At 38.6% G+C, this 24,058-nt stretch overlaps 1 protein-coding gene across 1 annotated transcript in view; it reads right to left on the bottom strand.

The window, feature by feature from the left end:
* The window catches only part of LOC105388158, a 126,709-nt gene that overhangs the window by 3,286 nt on the left and 99,365 nt on the right, over window positions 1-24,058 (bottom strand). Inside the window, exons 4-9 of the mRNA XM_038117125.2 lie at window positions 2,024-2,188; window positions 1,484-1,845; window positions 1,295-1,391; window positions 973-1,203; window positions 639-760; window positions 183-387 (exon numbers count right to left, since the gene is read on the bottom strand). Coding sequence (XP_037973053.2) covers window positions 183-387; window positions 639-760; window positions 973-1,203; window positions 1,295-1,391; window positions 1,484-1,845; window positions 2,024-2,188 — 1,182 coding nt within the window. The remainder of the gene's footprint in view (window positions 1-182; window positions 388-638; window positions 761-972; window positions 1,204-1,294; window positions 1,392-1,483; window positions 1,846-2,023; window positions 2,189-24,058) is intronic.

Genomic DNA, 24,058 nt, shown 5'->3' with positions numbered 1-24,058 from the left:
TATTACTTATAATTTACATTACACAATATGCCATAGTATGATAGTACCCTGACATGAGATGGAATGTAGGCGTCTTCCATCCTAACCGTCTTCTCTACAATGCAGTCTACTATATAGAGCACTAACTATTCATTCATATATACCCTGCCTAAAGGCCACTAAACAACAACAAAAACAATTACCTTATCCCTTAGCAACCTCAGCGCTTTCGCGTTGGCGCTACGCCTGAAAACTCCATGCGTCAGTGGCGCCACCACGCGGAGTCTCCTCAAGGCGTAGACCAGCGCCGGCGGCGGCGTCCCGTTGCACAGCCGCGTGAGAGACACGCCGAACAGCCGGCCGCCGCGCCGCAGCAGCCGCAGCCCGCGACCAGGAGTTGTGGAGCCGCTGGAGAAAGGAACAGGTTTAGAGAGTGAAGGATGATAAAATGGGGGGGGGGGGGGGAAATTCCGATATTGAGGAGAGATTGTTTTTTGCTGGCTAAATGTATTTTTAAACTTGTTTGTAGGTATGCCTTGTGTGAAAGACACAGTAGGTATAGATAATACATAAACATTCGGTACGGCACTAGGTATTCGAGTTACGTATGTAGTCACAGCTTCAGTGGAGTACATATATAATGGATGTTGTATACTTACTTCTTTAAACCCAGATTTTTCTTCCGCAACTCGAAGACGAGTCCGCAAGGATTGTTCTTTGCGTTCACGTGTTCCAAGTCGAAGCCGTCTTCATTGGATAGTGTCTGTCGTATCCTTGACATCTGTAGAAAAGCAAATTTAGCTTATTAACGAAAATCCTTTCTTCATCCTTACCTAACTTCTTCTACTACTTATAAGGACGAAATTGGGTGTTTCTAACCTTCGGGTATAGAGGTATTATACGGTAAATTGTTAGGCTCCATTAGGTAAACCTCCATCTACCCTATGGCCCAGCAAAGAAAAATAGAAATTTAGAAGTTACAAGAATCTTTACCTGAATAGCGTGTGGTCTCTCAATGCCATGCAGCGGTGTGGGGGGCGCGTCTCTGGATATCCGTACGCAGAGTGCGAACTCGTTAGCGGAGCCCCACCGCCCCTCGGCCTCGTGCTCCCCCTCCCCCTCCCCGTCTAGGTCCCCCTCCGTCGTCCCGTTCTGAAGCACATGGAGGGACTGCCTGATGACGCAGCGGGCGCTCATCTCTGGACCCACGGATACCGTTTTACACTGGAAACAGATATCACAAATAAAATATTTTATATTTTTTGGAAAACAATAATGTTTATTTATAATTAGAAAAGAGTAGAAGAAAACTTACGAATTCAATTGATGATGCCATATCCTTGTAGAAGATCTGAATGTTAGTTGACTTTGGTTCCGTCGCTATTTGAGCATTCAACGCGTTTTGGATTTTTCTGTAACAGAGGAAAGCAAACTTGAGCACCCATACAAACATTACTGATTAAATCACAAGTCCAGTAATATCATAGGAGTAATAGTTGCTTACCTGTACCAGCTATCCCTGGCAGCTTGCGTGGGGTAGGTGGCGAGGTAGTTGGTGACTCCAGTGACGGTGGGCCAGCCCAGCAGGAACCCAGTATCGTCACCATCAGGGATCGAGATCCAGATCTCGGCCAGTCTCACGCTCTCTTTCAGCTTAAAGCAATTCGTTCCTCTGGACTTTCCAACCAGGAGTAAGTCACTGAATAAGAACAAGTGACGGTCGAGGGGCGGGGAGTTGGTTCCTAGCGGGCACAGCTGGACCGGAGCCTCCATGATGAAGTTCCGAGGGGAGAGGTTGCTGGTGCTAGTAGCTGTAACGCCGCCTCCCATGTCCAGGCTCGGCCTTTTACGAAGACTCTTGGATTTCTGCAAATAAAAGACAGTTTTGCATAAATACAGGAGGTTTTGATTATTTTATTCTGGGACTAGAATGACAAATGCAAAATCTATGTGGCATTTCATGTGAGTCCAGTATTTCAAACCCCATGTCCATGTGGGGTGTTTACAGCCTGTATATAAGTATATAGAGTATCACCGTCCTTACCTGGGCATGATGCGAGGCCAGTGCCGCCGGGGCATCAGCATCGTGCAGGGCGAGGAAGTCGTGCGGGAACAGGTCCTGCACTCGCTCCAGGTCCGACAGTCGCGTCGCCCGGCGCCGCGCGCACCCGCCCCCCACCAGCCGCTCGTACTGCGCCAACCTCTCGATCTGGAGACAATGGGATATGGACATCAGTGATTGGTTAATGTTGAGGATTTTCGGGTGGAGTAGTTTTAGGGATTTAATTCCTATGGCACTTTTGATGGCAGTGGAATATATGGCAGCACAAAACGCACTCACATGGCGCGTCATTGACGGTGGAAATCTTTAATCACATCTTGATGTGTCAAAAGTGTCTTGATGGGCACAAGTCAAATCTCATCTGATTTGACATGCGCCCCATGCTATGCTAGCAGGTTGACCATATACAAAAGAAGGCCCTGTTTATCTGATCTGATGAGAAACTCATTTATATCATCGTCACTATTATTATGATAAACCCGATTCGTTTTGGCAAACCATTAGTTACAGTTTTTGTTTAAAGTTCAATAGAATCGGCCTATTGAGCGACGGAAAACGAAAGTGTTGAAAACTGGCCATCCAATTTTGGTGACCATGTTTTGTCTTTTCTCGAAAGTTGACTTTCCTAAAAACTATAGCACAATGAAGATCCGTCAGGTACCGTACGTATCGCGATGGTCGGTTTTTTTTTCTCTAAATATAGCTCCGTAACTGTGGCAAGTCTTTACAATAGGATTACGCAGTATTAAGACCAATGCCTGCTTTCTTTACGACGACAATACGTAGTTGCAAGAATTCAATCGTATCTCGGCGGAAAAGAATGAGTATAATCGTTGAAAATAAAGACGTAATGTGTCTTCACATCCTTTGTGAGGGGGCAAGGCGAGGCTACCCATCTATTGAATCGTAACGTCTCTAATCTGTATTCCCATCGCGTGTTGACTCCCGGGCGCTTCCCGCTCCCGAGGGACGTCGACCATGTCCACGACAATGCTACTCATTACCCACCAACTAATCCATGCACACAGCCTACACCACACTACACTCTACTACATATTATTAGGAGTCATCCGCTGTGAATAGATAGCATGCAGCAACGTGTGACAAAGAGTTGCCTCGTGAGACTTCAGCGATCATTGTTTGAATGCAATCTGCCTTTTAATGTCATGTTTGTTGCATGAAAATTGTACAATAGTGTTATAATAGCTCATCGAGAAGGTTATTGTTGTTGCTGTTAGTAAAGTTCAAGAGTATTCCACCTACCACAATACCTACGCTATATTCTCAATTCTTAGTAAGTATTGTGTGCAAATAATATAAAAGAAATGCCTGAAATACATATGCATGGAAAGAAATAAGATTCTCAAAATAATCTCATGAATACTGATGATGCAATCATCCCACATCAAACGTCCAAAAAAGTTGAGCCTGATTAAAAATGTGAAACATTATAATTTGTTTGTTGACAGATCTAATTTGGTCGATGTTCATCTCGGAGTTACGTTGCGGCCAACAGTGACTTGTTGCTCAGTGAGTCGTTAAATTAACGAAAAGCAACTTAGCATTCCTTTTACTCAATAAAAGAAGACACAAAACGATAATCATAAACAAAATATGAAGCTTATGACCTTCGGCGCAGTCGAACAGCCGTACCCTGTATTTTTTTAAACGCTGGAATGATTATAAATTGATTTGATCGACAGAGAAGGACAAAAAATTGCAAGGTATTATTAAGACGCCATTAAGGACAGGAGGGTACATGTAGAGTAATTGTAGTGTTACATGACGTAAAGTTATTGTGGTGAGCATAATTGTGGTGGCTCAGACTAGCGCGGACTGACGCGCCGCTTCATTGAAACAGACACGCTGACATCGACCGTTACCTGATTTTAATTTGTGTGTACCGATTACTGGGTTATTAATAACTGTAAGGCATAGCATTCGTCGTTTTTTGCTTGAGTTCCATAAGTAAATACTAGTTAGCGACTCGTCGCAGCAATAAAAGAGCTCATCGGGTAATTACATGATACGGATTCAGTTTTAAACCCACATCTTTAAAGCTAGTTTTGTTTTATAATTTCAAGTATAATGTAAGTTATTCGACACGTTTTTTTTGTGCATTAGGTACATACATACATACACACTAATAATGGTTTAGAAGGGAGAGACTTCTTACCTCTGTAGGTACCGATGATGATAGCACATTCTTAGAACTTTAAATAAAAAATAAACGAGAAAGTTTAAAATTATTTGACACTATCTAACGTCAACTCGGAACATTACAAAAACCACGTAAATACGTAATCTGTGTACGAGTTAACACGATACGCCACTTTCTAAGGCAAATGTTTGTCGGAGACATGGAGCCAGGTCGCCACAGATAATAAAAAAACTTAGATAAGTTAAAGCTTATGTGACCATTAAGGGGCCATACTATTTGAACGATGGTGATGAGCGTTATACTAAAAAATTATCACTTTATCAATAATAATGTGGAAGGATATAAGAACTAAAATATAAAAAAGTGTGATTGGTAGAGGTATATAGGTATCGTAAAATCATCTGCCATCAGGAACGTTATATCTTTAGCTAGCTTTATTAGATCCGATTTATATAGTTGTAATGACTATAAGGCACCTAAATAAAGGCATTTAAAGTTTCTGATAAATTGAAATCAGAAATCACAATCTTATTCCATAGAATAAAAATACTCCTTCAATTCAAACACAATGCAGTTGCATAATTTATTGCTCACTAAATGTTGACTTAGGCGCACCTTAAAGTAAAATTTAGTCCACAGATATTACCTACGGTTGTGTTGAGGCCCGTGTAAATGTTATCGTATCGTTACATTCTCCACTCAACTAGATAGTAGAGACATTACAATCACGAATGGGTGTTTAATTTTACGTAATTTCGTCAGTAAATCGTTCATTGACCGTTACTTAAAAACGGAGTATTATCGCATATAAGTAGCCTCTATTACGTTTAGTGGATTAAATCGTAACTAACTAGACTATTATGCCCACACTAGTCATTCTACAAACGGCCAGTTATGTTTTTTTTCATATTTGTAAACGGGTAGGTACATATTACTGAACTCTACTTGCAATGCCATTAGGTAATAAGTAGGTACTTTAATATATTTTAACCACTATATTATTAGTTTTTTTATTATTATAGTATTATTGGTTATCACAAATTTATTTGAACATTTATCATAGCGGTCAGTAAAACCATGTGTGGTAAAAATACTGAATCAGAAAACAGGAAGTCACTACACTACTGCTATATCCAGAAAGGCAACTTATTTACTACAAATAAATTAGAAAGGATACTTTCTTCTCAATACATGGAAGGGCAAGTCGTCACAAGCTTACAACCGCTATTAGCACTAGGTACCTTCATACGTCATATAAAACCTTGTAATTACATCTGGATAATTACGTGAGTATTTACCGGTAAGTCACTAGTCGTCGGAATAAGGAAAATGAGCAATACCCGATCTAGGAAGGTTACTCTAGCACGACAAAAAAACTAAAGAACGGGAGATCTTAATCGGAACAGTAATACAATGAGATAGGGTCTTCTCGTAGTGAGCTCGGTAGCAGCACTAGGTAGATTGGCCCCCTGACCATGTTTAACAACTGCGTCGTAGATTATCGCTTGATTAGGAAACTTAAACGTTAGAGGAAGTTAATGGATGTTACTTGAAAATAATATTATATTTACTAGGAACTTATATGTAAAACTATAGATATGTAATTTAATACTGGAGAAATTAAGTACTGGGTTTTCGCATGATTATGACATTTTTGGTGGTGGCCAGAATAATAAGAGAAAATAAAAGAAGCAAGAGAACAAAATCTAACTGTAGGAAAATTCAACCTACTCATAAGTTGTTACTTAAGGTACTGGTTTATGACGATGTCCGCTATGAGTGCAGGAGGGATATCGGATATAGCTAAATCACCCATTTACAAGCCTTTCACTTTCCCTGAGTATATTCCAGCCACGCCTCGCGATGGTCGAAGGGCTAGGCTCGGCCAATTTACGACCACTTCTGTCATGTCAACGAAGCAAACAACGATAATTCACTTATGTTTTGGAAACCCTTTGGACAAAGTAGAATTTCGAAACATTATTCGAGAAAATTCAATTTAAGAATTTGGAATCTTTTTACGTGTTCATAATTTACAAAAATTTGCATACATTGAATAAATTTTCGTCATAACAGCGATTGATACAGATATAATGACTACAAAGTAATCAAATCTAAATAAAATATATGTCACTCTAAGCTTGCGTAAAAGTAGTGTGTTGACACGCAGCTCGAGGGGAAATATTACAACATGAAATTAACGGCCCTTTTTACGACTATTAACTCTAAATCACTAGTTTTATAGCATAAATCTACTTAAATGTTGTAATTTGGCACAAAGCGGTTACGACACTAACATACGTTTTACATACTAAAGCGTTGTCATTGTAATTCAGTCATTCTTCAAACTCCACCATATAGCATATCTAATGTTACTCGTAGTGATGCAAATATAGTGTTTTGGGTGGTATCTCCTCTCACTGACAAAGGTTTGTATAAATATCGCTATCACCACTCAATACATTACTTTAATGTGATTCACATTCAATTGTGTCCAATATAATGATGACCTAGAATGAAAGGAAAGACCTGTAACGACTTTTGCACTAATATATAACAATTAAATCCAAATTACCCCCAAAACGTGAATTACAACGTATAGGCGGAGCTCATTAACGGTCTCGAGCCTCGTGAGGAATGCGGGTACTTACAAGTTCCATGAATGCAATTGGGGCATGATTCATCTCGAGTAGAGAATGCTCAAGAATGGTATAAGGATGTCGCGCTTGAAAATGCGACCTCGCCTTTAATGCAGGTTATACAGGCAACTAAAGGAAGAGGTAAACTAACGGCAACACATGTGATTGTGTATGGATTAAAGAGTGAAATCAATGAATCGGTTCTGGGCATGAGCCACCCGGAAACTGATGCCGATTGAAAGATGGAGATATGATCTCGATAGTAGTCGGAAAGGTCGGGGCGGGCCGCGACACACATCGCGAGATCGCATCGCCTCATTGTCCACACCTCTAGCCCCAAAGACTTATAATCACCGACATAAGCCGTGAAATTTCGAGGCACTACCTCTACAACATTTCACTTTTTTTTCAAGCTTACCGTTAGGAGCAGTAAGAGTGATCCGGGATTGTCTACGCACGATTTCAACAAGAATTTGAGTCAACGTTCAGCGGAAACAAACAGCTGAGAAACGGGAACAGTGTGTCTCTGACTGCGAGAGCTGAACTCAGGTGTAAATTTAATTCGTTGAGTTAAATAGTTCTAAGTGCTCACATTATCGGTTCGTTAGTCATATGCACCTCAAGTCAGGCTCACTGATGCCGAGGCTAAAGATAAGAGATAATTGTGTAGATATACATTTAATTTCAAAGCTGCTACACATTTATTCAATACATGAATATAAAACTTTGATCCTGCAATTATACCGCATCGTAACTTTGCTTCATTGTCACTTAACCCTTAATCAAATATGCAAAACCATAAAAGTGAGAGCCGATATACATTTATCCTGCAGCAATATTATATCTTAATAAAATCAGCAATCAAACTGTACAGGAATGAAATATTTTAATGCGCAGTAGTGAGCGTCAGCTGGTAAATCAAAAAGAAAGCGTTGTTACCGAAGAAGACATCAAGCGTGGAATTCTCGATCGGGAATGATGCAGGACGGCAGCGGCAGGACGCATTCTCGGCCGAATCTGTGCGCGAGGGATCGCGGTCAACGGCCTTTCATTTTTTGTGAAGACGAGAAAAACGACCTCATGAAACTCCTCCTGGACCGCCTCGACAGCTCTTATAAGGTACGCACTCGCCATTCGAAGACAATAACCAAATTTTACAAGTCCCCGAGCTTACTTATGCATTGGATGCTATCGCTTCAAGAGATCTTTTGAAAAAGAAACAAAACAAAATATTCAAATAAGAGTTTAAAATGGGCGTTGAAATGAGAAGTGCTCGAGATAATGGCGGGCTATAAAGTTTCAACATCTTTGAAGCTGAACAAGTAATCATGCATCGGAATACAAAAGGAATGTTTTGTGCTTTGTTTTCTATGTAGTTTATTGTAGATCATGCATTATATGTAGAGCGGTGTGGCCTGTGGGAATAATAATAGTCATCTCTTGCTTGTAAATTGTGATAGTCATTTCACTGGATAAAATTAAGAGTATGAACCGCTATATCAGCCATACGTGCATTAAGTATGTACACTTGAGTCTGCGTTGTACTATGCATACATGTCACGTCGGGATTTAGAATTCTAACTTTCATTGATAGTTCATAATACATTTCGAAATCACACAGCCTTTCATAAAAGTTACTTACGAAACCGACTGTCATATCAAAATATGTCAGCACAAAAAATAATAATAGAACAGTAGGTATCCCGCGAATGTAGCAACCATTGGTGCAGCAGCTAAATGGACACACGTATCAATTGCCTCACAAATAAATGGCAAGCTCCGAGAATACACATCATTACACATGAACAAAACGGAATCTTTACAAAATCTCGTTTGAGTGACGGCGCATGCACCCAGTAGTTACGTCACTCGTCGCTGTTCCGACAATAGAGTCACTTCGATCACGCGTTGGAGACGATTTTTAATAAGTTCACGGTAGGAAGTCCTAAGTATAGTGAAATACGCGATGAACGAATAGCTATAAATATTATTGCATATCGTTCACCATGTGAGGGTTGCAAGGATGGATGAAAGCTATGCCATAAACATAAATATTGGAATCATACTATATGCACATACCGTACCTACTTCTCTCACATAATTCACAATACTTGTAGGAAGATGAAAGCATCAGATGACAACACCGCCGCCACATCTATAATGTCATGTTTTACATTACAACATCTTCAGAGAATGCCTGTAGCGATAGTTCTGTAGGACGCTAATTAAGGTGGTGGCCGCCCCCACAGCCACCTCTGAGCTATTCGGCTGACAGTGTTGCACAACCGGTGATTGGATTGCCCTGACGACCTCCGCGACATCTCACGTGAAGCATGTTTCGTGCTACCAACATCGATGAAAGAGTAGAAAAGGCCCCACATCTCTTTCGAAAGATTTTACGTGATTGACTAGCACTGTTGGCAACCGATGCCGATGCATAATTCAATGTGTTTGGATTCTTTCTTGTGTAAGATGTCAGTGATTCAACGATGCATGAGAGTGATATAGGTACTTATGATCACCATCATCAGACCCTATAGTTATCCACTGCTGGACATAGGCCTATACCAAAGAGAGCCTTAACATAATTTGGTTAAGTATGAAATGTTTTACATCAATTTGTAAAGCTGTGTTGTGGTTTTTATGTTTGTATAAAAAGTATTTTAAACTTATTATTTTCGTGAAACTAAATCACGGGCCCCGGTTAGCGGCTTTTACGCAAGTTATACATTTCTTAACAACAAACAATAGAGGCCTTTGTAAAAAAAGATCTGTGGGCGAGTCTGTAAAAAACTGCAAATTATCGGTAACCCACCAGTTCCCGCTTTCACATTATGCAAGGTTTAATTAGCATTTACCGACGAAACTCTTGTTGCATTCGATCGATACTGACACGATTTTTGGTATAACTCGATTATTTAAACTAGAACGCTGTGATGTACGGCCGTCGTAATCTTTAATCGCATCGGTCGATCGATTAATATTTTGTATACGTGGTTTAAATTGACGAGTAGGTTGAAATCGATTCAAAACAAACACTTCGGTTTGGAAGTGAGATCGTAAAGATATTAATTGAAGAGCGTGTCGTCCCACTTTTCATTGGGTGTCGTTATGCAAGCGTTATCCGATAAGGCTAAAACTAAATTCAGATTTGTCTACAAGTTGATGAATGGGGACGTCGCCGCTGCTTACGTAACGCGTAACTGGTCACTCATTTATTTCGAAACAATACTCGTCTAGTTACCTTTGGCCGTATTTATTGCAACTTTATAATTTCAATACAGTCATTAATCTAATAAGCTTGTCAGGTTGCTATTTAGTGAATACAAACTTATAATGAGTATGTAATTGTACGTTATTTTGTTCCTAGAAGTTAATAGCTACTAATTGAAAATAATTATAATTGTTTCTAGATGGGTCAAGGTGGGCAAATAAATGACTTCTATGAAGGTGGACACGATTTTTTCAGTTATTGTACCTACATACTATCTATCATTGTTGGTGGCCGTAATGCGTGATTGAAAGTAGTAGAGCAGTTATGTACAGTTGTAGGACAAAACATCATTAGTCGCCACCGAGGTGGGTTGGAGTGTAAGTGGTGTTATTACGAGCCAGGCCGCGGGTCCTGGAGGGTTACTCTATACTGACGAAAAACGAACGAAGGAGAGCTGTCGTGCAATCAGTCGTGGCTCACGCAGCAAAGCCCGTAATTTAGTTTTTCGTCATATAGAGAGACCCCCTATAAGGACGCACTCGGTGGACCGTGGCACAAGGGTCCTTGCAGAGCGGACTTCCCGGAATATTCCTATTACGACCATCATCACTGACCGTGAATAGGGGAGCCCTAAATTAACTCGTTGCTTGTTTATTTGCGTTCTGATTCTTTACGTTGACCATCATATTTAGGTAGTTTAATAAATCTGTTAAGATTCAGTTGGATTGAAAGTTTACATGAATTATTAGCTCGAATCAATGTCTGTATAGATAAAAATATTTAAAGTACAACCTTTACACATCAATATTAATTTACTTTGCAAACATTTTAGGAAGTCATTACGTTTGAGACACCGCGATAATCGTGATCAAAGGCACAGTCCCTTAGAAAACTATTAGAAAAGATGACTTCGCAGAAGGCTCGGGGCTGGTCACGTATGCCGCCGCAGCCGCGACGGACGTGCGTATTATATCTGGAGCTCGTCCTCACGAGGGAACCCTCCGCCGGCTTTCAGCCAGTCACGTGCGCTGACTCACCGACACCTCCGCTAGTGCACGACACTCTGCACCGTCATTTGTTTCACATTACAATGCTCAATGAAGTATTGTCGCAGCAACATTGAACACAGGAGGAGGCCCGAAGTGGACCGGAGCCCCGGCCGGCGGCGGCGCGGCGCGCACCCTCGGGGGTCACTCACTCCGCGCCAGAGACAATACAAACACAGATGCACAAAACAAACTGCTAAATATTTTTTAAATAACAGGGCATTGGACTTTGGGACAGCGCGGGAACAAACGGATCCTTTTTCGAATGTTCCATTGTTTGACGCTCGTTCTTAACATAATAATAATAATGTCCTCCTAGCCGAATTTCGACTACGGCGGCCAATCTCATTTGAGATCAGCCATCTACGCAGGAGTAGATTATAGTGCCCAAGTGTGTGCGCAGTACACAGGAGCACTCTCTGTTCCATCACTCTCATAACCCAATGGGACGGATTGACCGACACGACTGGAGAGAGCTAGGCGCAGGACCGACTGCTTTACATGCCCATCCGACAGCATGGATCGTTTCACTGTTTCGGACATCAGGTGATCAGCCTTCTATGTCCTAACCAAACTTAGAACCACAATTTAGAAACACAAATTGATGGTCCCACCCGGGAATCGAACCCGGGACCTCTGGGCCATGAAGCGAAGCTTCTACCACTAGACCACAGAGGCAGTTTCTTAACATAACTGAGTATTTGGACGCTATCGCTAAGTGCGGAGTTACGTGACGATAGGCTTTTTCGTTTGCGATATATTTTACAGTAAAGTTACTATGTATGTGGGTACATTCACAGGTGAATCTGCTACGTGATGGGTGCGCTGGGAACGGAGATGGGCCACGATCCGGCGCAGCTATTAGAAGTTGTCGATCCGCGCGGGCGCATGAACGGACGCTCTGTTCCGCGAACGCAGAACAATGGTGGGTAATTTTGTAATACCTCCTTATTACCATACATGACGCAACGCCATCTTGTAAATATGCTCTTAGTTCTTATTAACATATTCCCATGTTCTCCTCTCCTATAAGTGGCCTACAAAACGCTTGCTTTTAATTTAATTGCAGGTGTTTATTTGAAACAAAAAATAATAAGGTCAATCCGATATTTATCGAATACGCATTGTTTTTCATAGAAGTGTTAATTACTCAAGCAAAAACAGAAGTGAGGTCAATATTGGCAGATGTATAATAATTATGTATATCCTAATTAGGAGATCCATTTTCTAGCCTGCATCTGAAGCTTCACATCTGTGGATAAATATAATTAATGTTCCTTCAACATCTGGTCAAAACACGTGCTACTAGCGGTACATAGATTGTCGGTTTTGTCTTTTTAGCTTCATACAGCTTGCATTCGTATATTTCAGTATTTTGCCGCACGTATTAGCACTACGTATGAATAAAATAGTTTTTGTATTTTATGTATTTTTTTTTGGTAGACCATAAAATTACAGAATAATTTTTAATTCATAAAAAGCTATTTCTACAGGTTCTATTCGTACAGAATAAAGTATAAAAATATAATTTTTAGGACCTTCATTTTAAAAAGAAGTTAACTACTTACTAAAATTAATAAGAAATGAATCCCGCCCCGTCTAACGACTTCCTTAAATTGCCGTCGAACCAGCCGTAAGCTCGATTAGACATGCTTTCGATTCGGAATTAATTCCCGCCTAATGAGAAGCACAATAACAATGAATAATGTATGGGGCCCTTGTTTACATCTCAAATAAGTTGGGCGGAATATTACCAACTATTCATGTACCTACTCGATGTAGAAAATTATCCATGCACGAACGGAAAGCTATGCGATGAAAAAGTTTCAGTTTCAACTTTCATTATAGAGATTTTATCGCCCGAATCCATGGTAGATCCTTGGAAAATTTACGATATATGTACAAAAGACACATTTAAATGTATGAAAATCACTACATTTTCTTGTTTATCTCTTAAAAGTAAAGTGATGTTTTGCCGTAATTGTAAAAGTAGGTATACTTATGCTTCTTTCATGTAGGTAAGCTCTGCCAAAGTCGAATAATTCATGAAGTACTTACGGTGAAATAGGCAAGAATTAATATAGCACGATGGGAACGCCCTAAGAGAAAATCATAATGAAATATGCATTTAGGTGACTTACAAATATAGCTCATTCGTATAGTATGTTAATCAAGCAATCAACTACAATGGAGGGCAATCCATCTAAATAAAATGCTCTGATATTCGTATCTCTCTCTAAGTAACATGATACCATCACAAATTGGGCATGTTAAGTTTAAATTCAAATTCATTTCTTTCGAATGAAGAAAGTTTATTCTGGCTAGGAGTCGTTTAATATGAATATTTTGATAGGACCAATTTATGTAGCTAATGAATGAATTTATTTTATATTTTTCTTAGATTGAATGTAAGATTATTTTTTAAGTACATTATAAACATCTCACAATCTACATACCTTTGTATATATTCACCGATTTTGTTTTATATGTAACGTGTTGTTGTATTGAACGAAGTAAGTTTCCTGACTTGTTTTCGTAAATGCTTACCACCACCGACTTTTTGCTTCGCCCTAGTTGAGTAGAAAGGGATTAAATTTTGGTTTAAACAGAATTATCTGTTCGTCCTAAAACTATTCATTATAACTAATAACTGGGTAAAACTTGGTGTGGGCTTTCAGGTAAGAGTGGCGCCTTTGTTAGATAAAAAACTCAATTGTTTGAAAGTGTTATGTTGTATTTTTAACAAACAACTCATGAGTAGGAACCTTGTTTTGTAACTTATTCATAATAATAGTTAAAAAACTGTAAAAAACTATGAATGAAACATATTGGTCATTGAGTAAAATTAAAACATGTTTAAAGTCAAACACAACAATATGCATGAAGTATCTACACTATAGTATTTATTCAAAAGTATTTGCAACTACGTTTTTATTGTCACAGTTAGATGAAAAATATCATCTTATATCATGTTTGTACAATCTGTACCTACAGACAGCGTAAGAATACAAATGAAATTCATATAAACATGTAGGTATGTTTCTCAAAAGTGATTGTTGTGGACTTTGCCTGCGACATGGCATGTTAACGGCGACATACGAGTGTAACGAGGATAATTTTGCTGCAGTTATGGTGCAGCTAAATGACCATAGTTGACATACGTTCTCGAGTTCGTACCGTCAGCAACGAAAGGAAAACAACAGGAGGTAAGCCAGCCGTTTTGAAAGCAGCCTCTAATGAAAAGCTCAAATACTGCACTTTCCCAGAATTGGACATGGCTTTTGTTTAATTTTGCCAGTGGGACTCAGTCTGCTGTTTCTACACACCATATATTGGTCTTGAACCTGGCAATTTGTAAATACTGTATACTTAAATAGGTACTGTAAAGGTAAATACAAACTTGTATCGTCTACGTGCTCAATCACCGCAACGGGGAATAATATAACTTAATGAATACTAGGTATATCATTTTTTCTAACCGTGCATAGAGAATAGCGTGTGATATCTTTCCCGTGGGTAAAGACGAGTATTATTGCTCTTGCGCAGTGCATTGTACTAATAATGTAAACACGCTGCCTCTCAAAACATCAGCTTTATTATACAAAGCGTCGCTTTATGACAGCGGCTATTCTAGACGCAGCGTTTATAGCATTACCTAACACTGTTATAGATTAATTTAGTACTGAATGCAAATAAATCTGTTGTTTACATGTGTTTACATAAATATATCTGCATTATTGCGGCTCCAATTAAGTCTTCAAAGTGAATTGTGTAACCAAAATATATTGGTTACGGTTACGGTATTAGCTCTTTTGCTAATTAGTTAAATAATTTCCATATTTAATAACAACAGGGTGTTCAGGAAACTGTAATTGTAGGTACCTAACGAGACAGAGAAAAATGTATTTTCAGGAAAAACATGCAAGAAAGTAACGAGGGACTAAAGTAACAGCTGAAAGATTTTAATAGTCTCAACTGAAATTAGTATTTTGTCCATCCCATGCACTCTATTCTAATTAAAAACCATAAAATATACATTATTAAAAAAAATATATATATAAAAAACGTTTTAAATTGTAAAGGAGCACTCACATGCATCATAAGTCCTTTGTGTTTGTACGTCGGCAATCTATCACTAGCACATCACATCATAGCGCGGGTCACGCCCGGACGCCTAAATTATAGTCCTTCAAGTGTGTTCGACCGGTGACCGGCTATAGTCCTACAACTGTTGTTGTGTTCGACCGGCGGCGATAGTCCTACAACTGTATTTGGGTGATCGGCGCACGTTCGTCCGGCGACGCGGCACAAACACTACTGTGGTTGCGCGCGCGCAGCACCGTCAGACCACGACGAAAAACTAAGTTTCGGAGCTCTGCTGCGCGAGCCACGACTCTATCTCGTTGTGTTAAACGTGCCGATTGCACGACAGCTCTCGTTCGTAAGTTTTTCGTAAGTATAGAGTAACCCTCTACGCGGCTACGCGTCGTCGCTCTACGAAGCCGGTGCGTAGCGATCGTAGCGGATGTTGTTTTTATTTTTATTAGATTTTTAACGAGTATTAGGTACTTACAAATGAAAATATGTGTAAGGATGGACTAAATGGATTTTGAGATCTTTGAAAATAATATCCTGAAATTATCCTAGTTAGTCTGGATAGCATTCAATATTGAATAGTGAAGCGCTATGGTGAGATATCATCGTAACAATATATTTTCAATAAATAAATAATAAATATGTGGGGACTTCTCACACACGGCCATCCGACCCCAAGCTAGGCAGAACCTGTGTTATGGGTATCGGACAGCTGATATATCTACACAAATACATAGATAGATAGATACTAAATATAAATATCAACACCCAATATAAATATCAATAATTCGTCATCTAGCGTAAATCCAAATAGTGAATCTATTATGTCTAATCTAGTATAAAATGTATTATATTTCTCTACAGACTGTGCTTGGACAGCATAATTTTGAATCGCAATGAGTTATATATTTTTTTTTGCTGTTAGTGCATTCAGAAAATGAAGACAGCCAATTTGATAAATTTATTTGGACTCAGCTTTTCAAGAATTAAACATAATTATCAGAAAATATAAATGACGAATAAACAAAAAATAAATACACCTCCAAAATATGCTGCATAATAAGAGGAGAAATATACAAAATGCATTACAATACCAAGTAATTTAATTATATGTGATGCTAATCTAATCCCATAGTACCTATAATATAATGCATATGTGCATCGCATAACATGGCCCAGAACTGAGTTTATTCAAATTAATTTTTGAATTAAGAACATGTGATAATGTGGCATAGACTCGTGCGTCGTCATTTGTCACTTGTCACCTCACGGTGCATACGTGCACGTGCGCATATTTTAATTTAATTATTCTCTCGCTATCAAGATCCTAGATTATTTTCTGTCGCCTAGAAAAATGAGGTGACATTGAAAAATTCTCCTTTGGTCCGATTGAAATCTCAGGAAACAATGGATGTTTTTATTGAATTATTAACATTCAGTCATTTATAACGACGACGTCAATGAAATACGGCGGCGCTGGCACAGTTCGATATCTTTCATAAACATCGGACAAATGACCGTCCTATAAACGGGTTATTGCAAAAATGTTCGCTCTTATTATAGGCGGAGTCAAAGACTATGTCAGATATTATCAATGTAATGGGTCAACGTTCTCGCATGACAAAGACAATATAAATCATCTATGTAACATATCAATGCAGGAATAAATGTAAGAGTGATAATAAAGTGTTTCGTGAGCTGCACGCACGAGTGATGTAGAGATATATGATATATATCATATAATATGCTGCAGAGGAAGCGAGTGCTGAGCGTGGCACACTTCGCGACCGGTCAATCATACACCGTGTGCCACATACAAGCTCCCTTTGATGTAACCCATATCGGAATATATTAAATTGCATTATTGGATCGACTCACACTGGAGTTTTTATATGAAATACATTATACAGTCTGCTAAGCAGATATCTAACCTCCCGTCATAGGGTATTTGAATGACAAAATTTACAAGTGTATCATTATCAGAAATAAATGTATACTATCATTTATTTGTCTATTTACTAGTCCAGATATTGTTTGTATTTTCATAGGGAATGTTTTCAGGCCGGGTGACCGGTGAGTACTACTCCACTAGAGACGCGGGCCGGCGGCGGCGGCGACGGCGGCGGCGTCGATCTCGCTGTCATGACCGGCCTGAATATTGATGAAAACAAAAGCCGGCGGGCAGAGTAGCGCACTCGCTCCAATAATTACAACTATGCGTTTTCGCACGTCACCTTGCGGTAAACTTACATAAGCTCAGGCTCTCGACTGTTGTGACTATCCGTGTCGACATTTCCGTCCGATTGCCGCAGACCCGCTTCATTATGCCTCTATTTGCTCGGTAACTCGGGCATCTAGCCGCAGCCTACTATTTTGATGTCAACTTTGCATGTTAAATAATTCGGTGTTAAGCAATAACTTATATTCGTTGCTCAAATTAGTATAACGTAATGAAGTTTTAAATACACAATATTATCATTTAAGTAGGCGAGTCAATCTACAATATATAATGCCGACAGTCGTGACCGGGAACGATCACTGAAATTTGTGGTACTTTAAAGCTGCGATAAGATATTAAACGAACACACAATACAATACATTATTCAGTTACCTACATTAAGGTTCCTTTCTTTTCGGTTATGGTATTCGACCTAAATGCAATATGAAAGAAGAGTTGTGGTGTTTCTTTGACAGAGTAACCTAAATTCATTCGTCGACCCCGACTGCGTCTGATTCAATTAAACCAGTTAAATTATATCATTGGTCGTTGTTCGTAACTCGATTACCGAGGCTACACGCTCCACTGACGAATTCCAAGTTCCATTTTCAATTTAAGGTCCTTTCTGATGCCTCATCTCGATAATCTAACACGTTTAAATTGCTGTAATTTACCACTTTACTCGTCCAATAAAATGTCCGTTCAAATTGTGGGCCACTTTCTTTTCGTTGGAGTACATTCCGAAACTTTTTGAGTTTAATCTTGAAGAACATAAAGTGAATTGGACACAGGAATTACAAGCGAGCTTTACTGAGCCTGCCAACAACGATTAACTCGCAGGAAATTTTAGAAAGGATAAAGTTATTTGGGACTGTGCGCTTGAGCATTATAAATCAGTCCGCGTCGTCGAGTTTACAATTTACTCATTGAACATGAACATGTGTCATATCCAAACTGAGCGGCGGCGGCGGCGGCGCGGGCGCGGCGCTGAATCCTCAATGTACTATTAATGCTAATTTGCAGCATTTGCATCTACCCGCCGAGCTTCCTATTGTGAGGCGAACGTGTCGATATTACGACAAAACCGCTGACTATGGCGTAGGCAATATTGATTTATTGGGTCATGGAGGAAATTACAGCTTGTGGTAACACGTGCTAAACTTCTTGCTAGTTTTGCAGAATTGTGGATAATACCACTAAAACGGCCATTAATTTCTTGTGAGAATCACAGAAACAACAACAATTGTTTTGCATGAGGCCTCGACCGTAATGCTACGTTTAACTATAATAATGGTCATTTTCAAACGAGATACCAGTTTAATTGTCGTAAGATATGATGATGATAGCTTAATTAAGTCTAATACATTAACTAATGTACTTTAGACGCCAAGCAGACGTGAACTCATATAGCGTTAAGGGTCTGCAATAGGGAATCGAGGGTTGGCATTGTCATAGAATTATGTAGTAAATGATGCTCTACAGCCTTGAAAAAAATCACACAGGTAGTTGAAGAGTCTAGCTAGGTGCTGAATCATTCGAATTTAAGTAAATGATTATGGATAACTGTAAATTAATTTCAGAATATCAAGAAAAACCAGTCAATCACACTCCCGTATTGTAACAACTGTGTCGTAATTATTAAGAATTTTCATATGATTTTTATCATATTATAAAGTTAAAGGCTTGGACTAGGCGCTAAATACCTTGTTTTTTAATAAACACACACTTATTTTGTGTAAATTAATCCCAAACTTGAGCAATTTTTTTCCCTCAAATCTTCATACAAATATCTATGGCGGCTTTCTGTGTTATAAAATCATAAACCCAAGTGACGTTTGACTCAGTTGGCCGCTGGCCTCCAAAGAAGGGTCACGTCGGTTTAGGCAGCACTGACAGCTCGCGATCTTATCGTGTACAGATACAAAATCACTGCACATTGGTTGTCATTGCACTTTTTCAACTTTTATGACACCAACATAATTTGATTTGAAATTGAGGAAGCATAATTCTTCCAGTATATTCAATACATTAAATTAAATTAGATAGTGTGCAATATTCTCGTGATATTACAGTCTCGTAAAGGTCTGATGAGGAGCAGGAATATAGCGAATGGATCTAAGTGATGACAATACGCACGAACATTAGGTTAGGGATCAAAAATACAGTCTCTTGGTGCTGGTTGAGGTATGGTCTCGTGAGGATCTGATGAGGGAAGTAACACGGTGGTGGCTCAATTTTATTTCAAAGATGTTAATAGCTAAAAGCATCGAGTTTGGGCTATTAAGTATGTTTTTCAGAGAGAGAGAAAGAGATTTTGTTTTTCCTCTGGATGTGTTAGGTTTACTGGGTTTACTAAGTTCATTCTGTTAATGGCATCAAGTTGTTATGTGTTCATAAGTAATAATTATTTATTAACAAAATGCTGTTGATTCTCCACGAAAATGTAAAAATAAAAATAAAATAAATAAAAATAAATTCGTAACGTAAAATTGTCAATGACGGAATTTCTTCTATAGACAGTAGCCACAAAAAAAACAAACGATAGATGGCGTGATTTGAAGATAAAGATACATTTTTTCGACACATAGACAGCAACAACAAAAAAATACAGATTTAAAGAAAAGAAACACATACTTATACAAAACAACAAATAAAAAAAAAGGATACACATCAAAATAACTGGAAAAAATATAAGCCCCAATTTACTTGTGTGGGACAGGGAGTACCATAATATTTTTTTTGGGGTACTCCCCATCTATGCGAAATATAAGCTTGATATCTTTACCCGTTTCTGAGAAAAAGGGCGGTGACAGACAGTCAGTCAGACAGACGGACAACAAAGAGATCCTATAACGGTTGCTTTTTTTCTTTTGACGTTCGAAACCCTAAAATTAAGTAAAAATATTATGCTGCCAAAAAATGTACTTACAGGTATTGAAAAAGCGGTATATAAACAAATTATACCAGCAGAGGGTTCACCATTTAGCTGAATGTTACTTAGAAAACGGCCTTGAGTGGCGGTCAAGTTGGTCCCCGCCTGCGATACTTTCCATTAACATTGGGACTCGTTTTCATGTTTTTAGCGTACAGTCAGGTTTTTAGTTTTTTATAATTGTATTTTTTTATTTGTAACTTTTTAGTTGTTTTTATTTTATGAAATTTTACGTCGGTAGGTAGTTCATGATCATTTTTTATTTCAATAATTTTGGTGTTGTTATTTAAATACCTTCAATATGCATATTTTTGTAATGTGAAAATCAAGTCCTTTCATTTGATACCTTACACGGCAAAGTTGAATTATTATTTTTTCGATCATCACGTATGTCCTCAAGAGGGCGCTATGTACATTTTAATGTTCAAGTTGGTCCCCGCCTGCGATACTTTCCATTAACATTGGGACTCGTTTTCATGTTTTTAGCGTACAGTCAGGTTTTTAGTTTTTTATAATTGTATTTTTTTATTTGTAACTTTTTAGTTGTTTTTATTTTATGAAATTTTACGTCGGTAGGTACCTAGTTCATGATCATTTTTTATTTCAATAATTTTGGTGTTGTTATTTAAATACCTTCAATATGCATATTTTTGTAATGTGAAAATCAAGTCCTTTCATTTGATACCTTACACGGCAAAGTTGAATTATTATTTTTTCGATCATCACGTATGTCCTCAAGAGGGCGCTATGTACATTTTAATGGAACGTCACATAGCCTATAGCCATCGCGCCATCAATACGCTTCTAACAATACCTCATACATCAAAATCTATCAAGCCGTTAAGGCTACAGGAGGGAACAAAGAAACAGACAAACATACATATATACATACATACAATCAAAAAACATTACCCTCCTCCTTCGGCAGTCGGGTAAAAAGGAGTAAGACAGGGGGTCATTCTGAACTTTTGCTCTACGAGTTTTGGAAATTAACAAAAAAAACCTTTTTCATAGAAACTTTGTTGGACATGTGACTTTTTACCATGGAAAACGAATATTTTTTTTCGCGAATTTGCAAATCTTGTAGAACAAAAGTTGTTCAGAATGACCCCTTGAGTCATCCCCTTTTGGCTTAGTATAGCCCTTTTGCGACACAATGTATTTACTTTGCTTTGTCGTCGGGGTTCAGTTGGCTGGAGGATGCCCGAAACTTATTATCTACACTTTAATACTTTTAGTTACCTTTCTACAAGTAAATACCACATTTGTTTGAGAAAGCTAATCGGGTTCCGAGTATAGAGTAAAGTGGCACCCCTATTAATTTCTACTCTTTCCTGGTGCCTACCAGTGTAAGTAAGAATTATACTTACTTACCCTAAAATCACCCAAGATGTACTTGAACATAATTGTCAATAAAGTTGGCGAGTAAAAGTTTATCGACCCACTGTGCAAACTTACATGTGTGCGTGTCACTGCGTGTGCTGTGTGAAGAGCATTGAAAACCCAAAATTGGCGCGGCACGTCACCCTGTACGGGCCCTTAAGGCCTCAAGGCATCACGTACAGTTACAATGCGAACGTCAGAAATACTTCACAATTGCCCCACAAGTCATACCTAATAGAATAATAATAACACAGGACATAATGGCACGGGAGCTGCGAAATACCTTGGCAGTCACGAAGGTTGAGAAATGTGGGCCTCACCACGAAAACGGCGCGAGATTTCTAGTGTCACTTACAAAAGAGCATTTGAGAATTGGAAATAAAAACTGCCTACAAAAGGCAAGAGAGGTGTCACAAAACTGCGAATTTAGAGATTAAAACAATGCTGTTGAAGAGTTTAAATATGTTCGTTGGAGCTAGAGCGTTCAAATAGAGGGCTGGTGGATCGTTATTTGTTTCAAATTATCCAATTGAGTGTAGGGTCGGCGCCGGCGCAGGAGGGTTGCTCTATACTGACGAAAAACAAACGAACGAGAGCTCTCGTGCAATCGGAACATTTAATACAACGAGAAAGAGTCGCACTCGCACAGAAGCGCTCCGAAACTTCGTTTTTCGTCTTATAGAGTGACCCCTCGTCGCAGCACGCGATGCTCTCGCTGTAGGCTCCATCCACTACCGACTGCTACAGCCATCGCTATTCGTTTCAAGGCTCTTTCTATAATAAAATTCTCAGAATGATTTATATGGATATTGGGGAATATTTTAAAGACGTTCCCTGAATAGTGGGTATTGAGAAACAAATTTTTAGGAATACTGTGTTTAAGATCTGAGATATCCAATATAATAATATTATACAATAATCATTGTTGACGATTTCATTTTATGGACTTTAGGTGCTTTGGGTTTGACAGAATTTGCATACTTTTGTTATTGCTAATGTTTTATATAGAAAGAGGTTGTCTTCTTAATTTACTTGTCATTGAGTAAAAAGCTATCGAATACGTTTAAAGATTTCATCTTAATTCGTATTACCGTAAGAATACTAAGAATGGGTCAATAAAACTGAATATGGAATTGTTGACATCGTTCAATCGTAGCCCACATTTTGGACAACACAATACGATATTAATAACAAAAAGCGTTATTTCAATGTCAAGGTACAGTAATGTTTAGGATCGGAGATATTCAAGTAGATTAATAACAATAAAGTCTATAGTTTATCCCGTTTTTGGTATATTGGGCGCCATCCATTGTCTATTGACAATGAGATACTTAGTTTTGTTTATGCAAAAGTGCCGTTTTATTGTCCCACTATCTTACTAAATCGAGCTTTTGTTTTACTATTGTCCCCGTTTTACAGATCTTCCTAAGGTCTACGGTATTCAAGAGGTTAATGTTAATACTAGAGCGGAATCTGTTTAACTGTTTACAATGCCTATGGCTCAACGACACAATATGTTGTGTTAGAAATATACTTTTTATCCCAATCAAATTATTTATCCTAATCCTTACGCCATCCATACGATGAATAAATTTGCCATGACTCTAGAAAGCAGGTCTTAAATGTCATTATATTTCTTCCAGGGTCAACAAATTTACTTTTAAATACATGTTTACGACTGACTTTCCCTTTTGAATAGCGATAGTAATAATAAAAATGTTCTTTTAGTAATATATTCCTATGTTATAATTTATAATATAGGCTATAGTGCACCAAATTACGCTTTCTCCTCCATATAATAATGAAAAGTTACAGCAAGGGAAATGCGATAGATGAAACGACAAAAACGATCATTATAAAACAAATTTTATGATTAGTGGCTGTTTGAAACGCAGTCCATCGCCTCCGAGAAATTATTATATGGTATTTAAAATAAGTTGAATTTATAGTTTAGTGCAATCGAATATCAATGTGGTCGTAAAGAAGCAGTAAGTTGACAGAGGACTTTGATTGTTAAGCCGGGGTGAGGTAACTTCTGTAGTATGATTTGAATGCGTGGCGCGGAGTGAGGCCATTAGGCATGCTCAGTGAGTGTGTGTGTGTCGCCGTGTCTATTGTATTGTTGGAGCTATGCCCACCGGCCGATACCATGTCAATGTATGTGGAGTGTTCAGTACCTAGTTACCTACCTAGCCGTGCTTTAGATTAGTACAGATCTATATCGCACAGGAACTATTTCAGATTTATTTTTATCATGGACTTAGCAAAGTTCGCTGATCACATTATGTTAGAAACCGCTGAGACGACTGGGATCCCAAAAAGCCATTTC

Source organism: Plutella xylostella, chromosome 3 (genome assembly GCF_932276165.1).
Source record: "Plutella xylostella chromosome 3, ilPluXylo3.1, whole genome shotgun sequence".
In the NCBI taxonomy this organism is placed as follows: domain Eukaryota; kingdom Metazoa; phylum Arthropoda; class Insecta; order Lepidoptera; family Plutellidae; genus Plutella; species Plutella xylostella.
The sequence above is the reverse complement of the archived record's forward strand: the minus strand, read 5'-3'. Positions and strand labels throughout refer to the sequence as shown.